Source organism: Drosophila rhopaloa, unplaced genomic scaffold, assembly GCF_018152115.1.
Source record: "Drosophila rhopaloa isolate 14029-0021.01 unplaced genomic scaffold, ASM1815211v1 contig_167, whole genome shotgun sequence".
NCBI classification, from domain to species: domain Eukaryota; kingdom Metazoa; phylum Arthropoda; class Insecta; order Diptera; family Drosophilidae; genus Drosophila; species Drosophila rhopaloa.
The window spans coordinates 2,786,147-2,798,747 of NW_025335047.1; the positions used below are offsets into that span (position 1 = coordinate 2,786,147).

At 35.8% G+C, this 12,601-nt stretch overlaps 1 protein-coding gene across 5 annotated transcripts in view; it reads left to right on the plus strand.

Moving 5' to 3' along the window:
• LOC108046785 (heterogeneous nuclear ribonucleoprotein D-like) overlaps window positions 1-12,601 on the plus strand; it is a 106,134-nt gene that overhangs the window by 41,388 nt on the left and 52,145 nt on the right. For 3 of the 5 annotated variants that reach the window (XM_017126664.2, XM_017126665.2, XM_017126666.2), the window contains exon 3: window positions 8,590-8,637. The exons of the other annotated variants lie outside the window; for them this stretch is intronic. In XM_017126664.2, the coding sequence (XP_016982153.1) occupies window positions 8,590-8,637 (48 nt within the window). The remainder of the gene's footprint in view (window positions 1-8,589; window positions 8,638-12,601) is intronic. 5 annotated transcript variants of the gene reach the window in all.

Genomic DNA, 12,601 nt, shown 5'->3' on the forward strand with positions numbered 1-12,601 from the left:
TGCATTTTTTTTCGTATGTCACCAGCAGTGTTTGTTCGTCTCTGTGGCTTCCTTTTATTCCATTCCTTATGTGCCTGGCCCCATTTGCTTCGTTGCCGTCTTTAGTGGCACATAATTACACGGCTCTCCTTTTTCTCCACAAAAACCCAAAAAAGAAGGGGAATGAAAAATTACTGCAAGCAAAAGACAAGTAATGCAAAATAATTAATGCTGTATTCAAGCCAGAAAGGGGAAGATATTTTAGGGTTAATTAAATGTTGTTCCTGGAAGTTAATGCATAGATAAGATATTTGGGAGACGTGCAAAAAATAATTCACCAATCCTGAAATAGTAAATACAATCTGCATTGCTAATCGAATTTTCTAGATTAATTTCAAGTTAATTTTTTTCATCACATAAATAAATTTCATGTTTTAAGTTTATCTTCAAATTCTGTCATCAACGAACAATCCCAAATGAGTATATGACATTCCCTTAGTGAATTCATTTCCATCCTAATTGGCGAACTAATTGTTACCTCAAAGTGAATCATTTTATATGTCTCACATCAGTCATCAAATTGCAACAAATTGTGATTCTGAGAAAAAAAGCCCAATTTAATCATTCATAGAGTTCAGCTGAGTTCTCCGGAATGCAAAGGTTTTTAAACAGATTTCGAATGAACTTAATAGACGATGGGTCCCAACAATGTTTGCAATCGTGCCGCCAAGAGATATATGAGATCATTCATAGCACGGCTTCAAGGGTAGTGTGCTCCATAAATCACAAGTTTAAATGCGAAGCCTTTGTCTAACTCTGCACACCTCGACTCATCTCTCAATTTTTCTGTGCAGACGTCTAGAGTTTGAAGTTGAGTTCAGTGAAGCGATCCGAGCGCTGTTCACCTAAGCGTGTTAACATAAAAAAGGTTTGCACACAAAAAGGTCACAAAAGTGCGTCTTAGCAACCAAAGGCAAATTTAAAGGGGGTTGAGAGACAAAATGTACTTATCTTAATATACATAACTTGTGGCTCGATTCCACAAACTCCCGCATTTCCATTTAAAATCCATGGGAAAGTAATGCGATCAAATGGCAATCGAGCCTGCAGTCAGTGGGTCTGCTTCATTCATATAAATCAATCAATCGTGCGCAAAGTCAAATACTGGCATAAAATTTCAAGTGGCAACGGCCAAAACCAACACAAACCGTATCGCATCGGATCGAATTGAATCGAATTGAGCGAGCCAAACAAAACATATCAACAATTTGTTGTTTACGCTCAATTGGCTTGAGTTCGAGATGCTCTGGATGGACGCCTTCACCCAATGGGAATAGGAAATCGGGAACCGAGAATCGAGAACTGAGAACTGAGAACCGAGGAGGGATCTCGGGGTCCGGTATCAGATGCTACACAATTTCCTTCACACATGCTACGTATAATTAAATTTCAATTAAACTTTTCAACGCGCCCTGCATCGGTGTGCAGTTGTCTGTAACAATATTAATTAAAAGTGTTTAAAACGAGTACGAGACGCTGCCATAAACCACCGCAAACAGTCAATTAAGTGGGCAAAGTGTTTGCTTGCCCACAGTTAACAGAGGCAACATTGTTATCCCCGATACTCATTCGCACTGTATGCTGTCGCGTTGTCTTGCTCAATAATGAAAGCAACCGTAACATCTGACAAAGTGCAGTCAACTTGATGAGAAACGAATATAAACTATAATTCATGTTGGTTGGCCAGCTGCGGATAAATACAAAAATGAAAGTCAACCGAAAAAATACCAAGAAAACTGAGAAAATTGAATTTAATTTAATGCTTTGCGAACTGAACCGATTACTCAAGTAAATGTTAATATTTAGCTATTATTTAAAGTTTATAAAGCCAAGAAAATATTTCTAGGCATGTTTATTTATTATTCGTGCTATTGTCCTTTTTTATTAATGTTTGAAGTAATTCGTCCAAATTGTGCATTTTGTTTGCTTACTTTTATTTATCCCTTACTTTTATTTTTGTTTAATTCATATTTGTTTCCTTTTTTTATTTTTGAAGATACGGATTTTATTTGCCTAATTTTCATGTTTAGATTACTTTTGCCAAAATTTATTTGAGGCTTGCAAAATATTCGAAAAGTTTTTCAAATTTTTTGTTTACTGAACTAAACGAAAATGACAGCTGCCCCAAGGGCAATTGGAAATTTTAAGCACATATATATTTTATTTTCTATGCTTTTCGGGTTTAAATATAAGTACACATTTCTACAAAATTTGTTTTAGCTTTTAAAAATGGTTTGACTTGCAAATTTTAGTTAAGTTTCAAAAATACTGCAGGAAAGATAGTGTAAAATGCTTAAAAATTCTAAAACTACGTATACTTTCACTTCTGCTGGCACAAGTAATAGATTGCATGCCTTACAAGTTCTTCTTTTCAATTTGAAAACAAATCACAACTTTGTAATAAAGAATTTTAATAGGCAAAGTTGGTTGCATCTGAAAACTAACTTGTATTACATTTTGTTTATAGAAACACGCTTATCCACATATACAGTCACTCGTGACCTCTGTTGTAATATGACGCGTTGAAATGATGCAAACACAATTTCTTTTTCGAGGGAGGGGGCTATGGGTAGGAAATGTAATAGTTATGAAAAGTATATGCAGTAGAAATAAAACCATTAACATAGACACAACCCTTTATCCCTTCATGTGTTTGGGGGCCTTTCTTTGTATGAGCGCCCCATCATGAAAAGCAATTTCATGTTATGAATCCGTTTTCGGCCAAGGCAAAGTAGCGCGCCATTTTACTAAGTATTTTGTTGAGCTCCTTTGCTCGTTTTTTTGTATGTATTGTACAATAAAATATTATATTTACAGTGTACGAAAATGTGGCCCTTCTGAATGTGTGAAGAACCCTTTTTTGGTGTTTTGGGCACTCTCTAATAGCTGAAAATTTTGCGCCAGCTCTCTTTTTGCCATTCGATACGATTTTTGGGGGATTTACAAAGAAGGGTAGTTGAGGTTATAAAGGGGTCCTGTCAGAAAATCGAGGCAAATAGGTAACTTAATTTTTATGGAATACCGTGTGGTTGTAAAGGAAATACAAAGATAAAGTATACGTTAATAAGTAAGATAACAGGAATTAAAAAAAAAAAGAAAATAAGAGTAAGCAAATTTAATTTTCATTAAATGATAAACCAACTTTATGTTCAATATGGAAAGTAAATTATGTTAAATGAATTAATAGCTAAATTCGACTCATCCTAAACATGTAATATTGGAAATACCTAATAAAATAGATACAAAAAATCGCAAGTATCAAAAGTCCGTGTGAATTTCGCTTGTTTTTGTCTATTTTTACTTATATTTCACATTTGGGCTCGCCACTTCCCCTGCGGTTGTTGGCTGTGCCAACTTTTGTGCTTGGGACTGCCATTTCAGTTATTCTCCTGCCGCAAATATAATGGCAATGGGAGCAGCAACAACAGAAAAGCACAGCGGCAATTCGTTACGCCTCGCATATCTCGACCCACACACAAATACTCGGATACACACACAGACAAACACACAGACAAACACCCTCCAGTTCCGTTTCACGTTTTTTTCCGCCCTAAGCCCAAGTTTTTGACCCACAGTTCCCGTTCTCTCCTCCTTGTACATATATGTATGTATAAAAATGTATAAAAATATTTGTGTGTGCGCTTGGGGAAAATGAAACTATTTTCGTATTTGTAAGATCTCAGGATTGGATAAAAATTTGCTGAGCTCCGACAGCGTGAAAGCTTTGCCCAAAACTAGACTACACTTATTTGTGCAAAAGGTTTCGTTTGTATCCATGTGTGTTTCCGATACGTTCTATTTTTTTCCCACTTCAATTATTTGCCACTATTGTCGTTGTAATTGGTATGACATGGTAGGGCTTACTAGATCTATATTTAGAGTTCGAACTCTTACCTTTCCAAAGGTTTTTAACGATAATGTACTTTGTTTGACAGTTAAATGGCAGATTACAACTAATTAATCCCTTACTCACAAAAGGAAATCAAAATCCTATACAATATAGATTTGTATAGAAGGTTTTGTTTCGCATGGTTTAAGGTTAGTATAAAGCTATAATACAAAATGAAAAATTCAGGAATAGATTCATGGTGTCAAATATAAATTGCTTAAATCGGAAAGCAACTTGTTAATACTTGTTTCTGAAACTATGTCGATTTTCCAATACATTTTTTAGTTTACGTAGAAACCCTCTGAAGGGTATAAAACGAAAATAATACATTTGGATCTACGTCTTTTTACTCTCGGCACAGTTCAAAGAAATACGCACGTCATCAGAGTTTCGCTATCAATTTGCATAAGCCAAAAGGGGGATCCCTTAACAATCTAAAACTTTTATTTGACGCTATCTGTTTTTGGCAACATTTTATTCACGTTTATTAAACTAAATAGCCAAGAAATAAACTCTTGTCGAACTCAATTTGAGATGAGTAGGGTGTGACATTGGGTAGCTTTGTGATAAAAAATAAATGAGACCTTTTAACGACAAACCATTTAGCGCATATGCCCCGAAACCCAAACGAAACGGGCCATAAATGGCATAATTAACGCATATTAAATGTCACCATTAAAATGGACAGTCAGTCGAGCATCAGTCCCTCTGCCCCCGTTAAAATCGAGCAGGAAATTACGTATGCATATCGGGGCTCAATGCGTAGAGCCCGCCGGCAGTGAGTGAATCATTAAAACATTGAAGTCAGGCGGGAAATCGGGACGCCCATCCACACCCAAAAGCTCTGTAAACGGCTTTGGTTTTATGTGCAATTATAAATGTGTTTCCGTTTCGAGAAAAAAATCATACACTATATAATTTATATACTGTATATGACCGATGGCAGCGAATTATTATATATGCAAAGGTTTTTTTCAGCCCAACCTGAGCTCGGGTGGAATTTAACCCCAAGGTGAACGAGAGGTGGACTTGAAAAATGAAGAATAAAAAATGCAATTAAAATGCAGTTCGCGGTATGAAAAAAAAGGGCAAAACTCGTGCCAGTTACAATTCGTCATATCGATGAATGTTTAAGTTCCCCCATACCTCGCGTTTTCTTCGACCGAGTGTCAGATTTATGAGTTAAGCTCTTTTGGCCATGCCGCAAAAATTGAAAGCGAAAAATTGTAATAGGCCAACATTTGCAACGGCTTTTATTTGGCCCGACAGAGTTGTCAAATGGTGCGGCGGGCTAAAACGAAAGTGAGTGAGATGCTGATTCCCATACGTGCGGTTGGCAAAAATATACCGAATCCGATTTGTGTCATAAAAAAAAGTTGAAAAAAATGGATAACTTTTCCGTTTTAATCTGCATGCCAACGGGCTTAAATAGATTGCGGTTACTGGAATTGTTAATTGGGCAGCATGTCTTCTACAAAATGTTCAACGAAATATTTCGTGCTGAACACAATTTAATATTTTATAATTTTTTAAAATGTGTAACAGGATGTGGTTTTAAAATAGTTTCGAGAAATTGCAGGAAACTGCAGAAACTTAAAAGAACTTACCAAAACCTTAAAATGTAGAATATTCCGTAAAATCTAACCATTCCTAAGCCACATCAGTTGAATAAGTTTAATTTAAATCAAAATGGGCTACTTAATCATGGCCATAAACGCACTCAATTCAGCTGTCGTGTAAAAGGTTAAAATCCCGGGAAATTAACCACGACAACTCGGGAAAACGCCTTCATTACATAGCGTTTAGCTACTTGCATATGCATATTTGATGCACAAACCGACAAAAACGTTTAGCCAACGCTTTATAGAGCACATGGCGCCTTCGGAGCCTCAGGTTTGCAACCCGTTCCAGCCCTTATTTTACGGCTTAATCGATTAAAAGGATTGCGTGTACATTTTTAATGCCAATGCAAGGGGATCAGGAAGTTCAGCGCTTCAGAATATGCAAATGTTGGGGAAGTGTTGGTATATGCAAAAAAGGAAGTGCATATCTAAGATTTAAGATTAAAAAAGAACTAATGAGCATTTAAGTTTATTTAAATATGAAGTTATTAAATTATAAAAGAAAGAAATATTTCCATTATGTATTTTAACTTAAATTCTTTATTCTTTTCTTTCAGGTAAGCGCAACCTCCATAAAGTAACTGAAAAACATCGTGACAAAGGGATAGCTTTAGATACTATTGAAGTGTCTGTGTGTGTGTGTAAGCCTTAACCCCATGTAGACCCACTAATTTCGTATTTATGTACTCCCCATATATATTAGCATATCTATGTGTAAGTTTAACCCACACCTCATTCTCTTCACATTACGAATTTGTAATCGATTCACCACATTTTTGTGTTAGTATTTAGTAGCTTTTAACAACCATTTAAACCTCAGCCCTTCCAACCACACCAACAAAATCGAATTAACATATCAGAAAATTCAAATTGAAAAACAATACTTAGTGCCTGCAAGTTTTTATCAAGGAAAAATCTATTCCATTTGCATACAATTTATAACAGGAAATTAAAAATGTTTTCCTCGTCGCTTATGTTGTTTTGACAATTTGCCAAAGATTCTTTCCGCCCGATTGTCGCTGTCTGTTTTTGAATATCCCTATTTAAGGGCAAAAGAACACTGGATATAGACTTTTAGCTGGCAGTGTTTGCACCGGTCTAATCTTCATTTCTGGCGCCTTATCAAATATTCATTTAACTTTCCCTCTGAATTTTATTTAATTAGAATGGCCACAGAAAGTCGCTTAATTAGGAGCAGTTTGAAATCTGCATTTCTCTCTCTATTACGTTGGATATTTTTCCATTCCAAGTATTATATATGTGGGAAGCCTCTGCTCTTAATTACAAATGAGTACGTCCCTCGGGCCATTCCGCCTGATGCGTTCTCTCATTAGCCTTTTCAGTCGAGCCTCCACGCCTCGTCGACTTGTTGACATTTTGGTGTCACATCTAGAGGAGCGAAACTTGCATTTTGGCCTAGATTCGTGGGCGGAAAACTAAAATACCATCACATACACAAGTAAAGGGTGATGGCGGAAAAGCCTGCGAAAAGTGAAAGGGGTGTTGGATATATTAGAACGCTAGGGGATACTTTGTTTCAATTTAATAGGTGATAAACCATTTTTTTCTTGTGAAAAATTTCATATTTTTATCCTTTCTTCCATTAGACTTTATATATAGGGAATGGGTATTAGAATCATTAATATAAAAATCACATTTTTGCTGAGAAGATTAGGAATTAAATCAAAATATTCTTGAGCCTTTCTTATATGAATAAAAATACGGACTTCACAATCGATTACGATTAAAAATATATTTTTCAAAATAAACGTGTCTTAAATAATTTCAGACGTTAAATGAATAATAAATTTTCCTAATCTACAATTTTAGTTTTTCATGAGTTTTTCCTTTTTAATTTTTTAATTCCATTAGTTTAAAAACTATGTAAACGCCCGTGGCTCCCAAACTGTTCAATATTTGTGCCAATTAAATTGGAACTTAAAAACTCTTCGCACACATACACACGTCCAAAATAAACAATTCACATGTTTACACATAAATTTTTGTTTTTGTATTTTATTGTTTGTCTTCCGGCATGTCGTAGTGCTGTGTAATTTATGCCGTGTGCCCAGCAAAATACTTGTATATTTTATACATAGTTTTCCCTGTCACAGCGTAAATAAATAACTGAAACAGACCATTAATAATTAAAAATAATATGAATAAAGTTGGAAATTTTACAAAAATCGGAGTTGGTAGGCATCATTGGAATATTTGTAACCTCTCCATCCCCCTCAATCCTGTTGTCCTTGTTGTTGCTGTTGTTGTTAGTGTGGCTTACTTTGGTTTATTAATTTCATTGGCATATAAATATATGTAATTATTTGTATGCATTTTAACATGGTCCTCAGTTGTTGTGTAAATAACTTTCTTGATTAAATGGTTTTGGTATGTGTAATATAAGCGTAAAACATGTTTTCTAGCCGCATAAAGTGAAATAAACTAGCATTGAACATCATACATATTGGTAAAATACCCATAGATTAACCTGTAGTTGTTGTTGGAGATGTAGATGAAAACATTTTTGAGGTTGCATTCATTTTTTTTTGCTTAATCTGTTACAGTGGACTTGAAAGCACAAATCAGCAAAAAGTAAAGTCTTTAACAACTCAAATTCATGATGCTCCACTTGACAGACCAAAGAAGTAGTTTTGAAAACCCATGTAAATAGTTTTTTGCGTGCTTGTGACTGGCAATTAAAATATTTTACAAACACCAGATCCACATCCCTATTGAGTAAACCACCAAATAACGATCCATGCATTTTAATTGACACGTGGTCGGCCATCAAAAAGCAAATAAAAATACAGTTGTCAACTCGTTTATATCCCTATATACATACCTAGTTTTGATGCAACCATTTGTAGTAACAGAAAAGCAAACAAACCCTAAAACCATAACCAGTGTTTACTCAATAACCAAACAAGGCAAAAAATACAAAATAATGTGAGAGCAGTTTAAGCGAGATCGATTTTAAAAATTGTTTTACCAGTGGCGAATTTTTCTTCTTTTCTTTTCCGGTTTTCTTTTACATTGCAGGTTTCAGACACCCATTAAAGCGTTTGCCTGCCTGACAGCAGCCACAAGGTAAGCTCTAATAGCTGATCAATCCTATCCATAACTCAGCCTAAAACCAATATAATAACGACAATCCAAATATACCCCCAAATCTTAATTAAATTGTGTTTGCTGTTGTGTGTGTGCTCTTTCTACCAAGCAAAAAACCAAAAAACCTTAACTGTTTAATTGGCTAAAACTAAAAATAAACTGTAGACATTAGAATTAGCAATGTTATAGTTGGTATTTCAACTGATTATTTTTGAAATTGGCTTATATAAATATAAGTGCATATTGTTGAGGCTTAACTAAATTATTTGTCTTTTTATTGAATTTAAATACGTATTTAGTGTTGATATTCAGTAAAAGTATTTGTGCAATATAATGTATTGTATACTTTTTTCTTTCGGCGTGCCTAGAAAAGTGTATTTATGGTTTTGTAATTTTTAATAATTTTGTAGAAACACTTGAAACAGTTTTTAAATTTAATTTAGAAAATTGAAATAAGAAAAGTTTCACTTCTGCAATATTTAGGACTTAAGCCATGACTTTATGCCAACCCATTTTCCTCCTACCTCGTGTTGAAACAATTAGAAACATATTATGGAAACACATTTATGGGCAAAACAATGGCCTGTGGTATTTTTGGGGGATGGAGAGTTGGAAGGGAAGGATAATCCTGTTGCATTTGGCAGCCTTCGCCATTCGGGAGTCCTTGAATGGGCCTGCTGTGCTCTGGGCTGCAATTATATTGTTTTCTTGCTCATGTTATATTTTATTGCTCACATATACATATGTATTTCGATAGATTTGCTCCTCAATTTGCTGAACATTAACTGGGGAGAAGCGGAACCTTTAATGTCTCTAATGTGCCGGCAATTGAGCGTACGTGTTTATAGTCTGTCTTTCTGTATGTATTCCCACACGGAGAAAATTAAATTGAATATTATTCTATGATTTACATTAAAGCAAAATTAAGCTGCAGTTTTGTAATAAAGAAACATCTTTAATGATGATGATTTTACTGAATGTATTTTAGTTTATAAAATTGGTTAGTTATGTATGATAAGCCATTTGTGAAATATTTGTTATTTTTAAAAACCTAAGAGATGCTCCTGCAAATATGTCTCAAATAAAAATAAACAATTCAATTGAAGGATAGACTCCTTGGAGCGGAAAATTATCGTAATTGTTTTCGCCAACTGGGCTCAACTCAAAGCGATTATTATATAATCGCATTCGTAATCGACGATAATGACAACACTTTAGCGCCATGTAACACATTATAAAAAAAATAGAGTGGACTTGGAACTGCAACAATTACCACGACCAGAAAAAAACGCCATGTTTCGAAAGTCGGGCCAACAAATTGGTCACACACACATGGCTGCGCCAAATGGCTGCCAACATCGGCAACATGCAATATTTTATCTGCTAATGTGTAATTATAAACAATTTTCTTGTTTGTTATTTATAATAGCGCAGCGGGGAAAATGGAAAAATGGCAGCCGGGAAAACTAAGCCGTGTCTGTTGGTGTAATTGTGCAAGCATGATTTTACCCATTGTGTTTGCCGCTGTGCGGGTGCAATTTTAACAAACGACTGGCGATAACAATCGCCGGAAAATTGTCCCAAGTGAAAGGGGCTGACAGGGGGCGTGGCAGAAGGATTTTCAAAAATGTTAGTGGAATGCGTGAGTCCAGAACATTTGCCACATTCTAAAACTGACAAACGATACGCGATACGCGAGACAAGCCAGCAAATCGTGGAGAAAGGTGCTAAAAATTTCATTGCATAAAAAAGTTGTTCAGTACAAACAAAAAACTCAAAATATAATGGCGTGAAACACGCAACAACAACGAGAACTGCGGAAAATTAATTGCACTGAAATTTATGTTTAGAAATTTAAACTGGCACTGGGCATTCGTGTTTTTTTGTGGCTGCAAATGCAACTGCTGCGCGGATAAGTATACTACATAAACAAGGGGTTTAATTAAATGGAAATTTAACACGGTCTTTAAACAGACTCATGTGCTCAAACATGCAAATAGAAGGCTATCAATTAATTGTTCTCTCTTACTCAAATGGCATTCAATATAAATCGATAAATTATTGAATTATTTTCACAACACTCTGTCTTGATAAAATAATAAATAAATCTACATCTTGTCAGTTCTTAAATTTGTTTAGTTTTATAGTAGCCCAATTTCAGGTTATGCCGTCATATTTTTTTCCGAAAATGGCACATCTCCTTCTCAATGTTGGTCAAATTATTTGTATTTACAGAACAATTTCGCCGTTTAATGCTGCCTTTCAAATGGGAACACACTTTCGCCAACCAAGCCACAATCAATTAAAATTGCTCTGCGGCTGTCGCCATCGCTAGTCGGTTATTGTGGCACAACAGCAGCTGCAATGCTGCTGCCGTGTCGCAACACACATTGCCGCGATATTGCACTGGGGCAACAACATTCGACGGGATTCGTTCTACTGTTTCAATTATTGTCGCCCTTTCACCTGATTCGCTTATTCGTCTTGTTTTTGGGGCTCTCTCTCTGTGTTTTTCTGGTACTTTTAATTTCCCAGTCGAACAAGCTGCTCCTTTTTCTCCATCCTGCAACAGGAAGCGTATTGTTACGGTAGAGCGACGCATTCTAAAATTTTTTCAGACTCTCCTTTTTTTTTTGTTTAGCAACATCCGCCTGTTCCGACGCTTTAATTACGTCAGGGCCAAGCGGTTTTTTCTTCGTTTTTTTCAGAAAAATCTCCTCCTATTGCGTTTTCCGTTTGCACTCGACTACGTTTTGGGTCAAGTTGCGTTGGTTTGTTGGGCCAATCGTTGAATTGACAATTACAATGACAGAAGCTGAATTTAACACTCTGTTGACTTTATCAGCTACGCGGAAAATTCCATGAATAGAACTTTAAAAGAAGAACTGTTCTTGCTAAACATTATTAAAATGCAAGCCTGGGATTGGTCCGTGTTTATTAAACCACTTAATTTCCTACTCTGCGTATACGCATTATCGGAAAATTGCCTGAATATTACTTGAAAGAAGAACTCTTCTTGCTCAACAGTAATGGAATGTAAACCTTAGATTGGTCCATGTCTATTAACCGTACCTTATTGACTTTCCGTCGAGTCAAACCACTTAATTTCCTACTCTGCGTATACGCAATATCGGAAAATTCCATGAATAGAACTTTGAAAGAAGAACTGCTCTTGCTAAACATTAATAGAATGTAAACCTGAGATTGGTCCGTGTTTATTACCCACTCCTTATTGCCTTTCCGTCCACTCAAACCACTTAATTTCCTACCCTGCGTATACGCAATATTGGTTTCATTTCCTTCGATGGTAAAGTTAATTTATTGCTCGCAGTGGATCGACGGCAGCATCAACAGCTGTCTTTGTTAGACTTACATTGGCATTTTCCATTTTTGATCCACTCGCCGATGGAATTCCAAATTCAAATCAACAATACGCCCTGTTGTACAAATGTCCTTGATGCGTGTGTATGTGTATATTGTCTGATGATTTATACATTCGGCAACACCTTTTGAAATGGGGAGGGGAAGGGCTTATGTAAATTGTGATTGTAAATTCGAGCAAATCGCGTTTTCAATTTCAGCCCTTTGTTGCTACTCACCGTTGGAAATGCGAATATGCAAATGAAGCTCATAATTTGCTTTAGCCAAAGGCGGGAAATTACCAAAAATGAACTACGACGAGAAGAATGAAAAGCGGCCGAATTTGGTGGAGGCTAGGGTTTTCAGGGGATCGGTCCAAAAAACTTTTCACCACAGGGCAGTGAAACTTTCCGTGCAAACTCTTCAGCCCACGGACCAAGTACCAAAAGATAGGATGCACCTCCTTCTCCACATCACGCTTTCTCCTGCGGCTCTTAAAACACTCAAACAAATTTTTTTATATTTAAAACTCTTAAAAATTATATTTTATAAAACAAAATGTTAACAACAAAAAATAGAAACA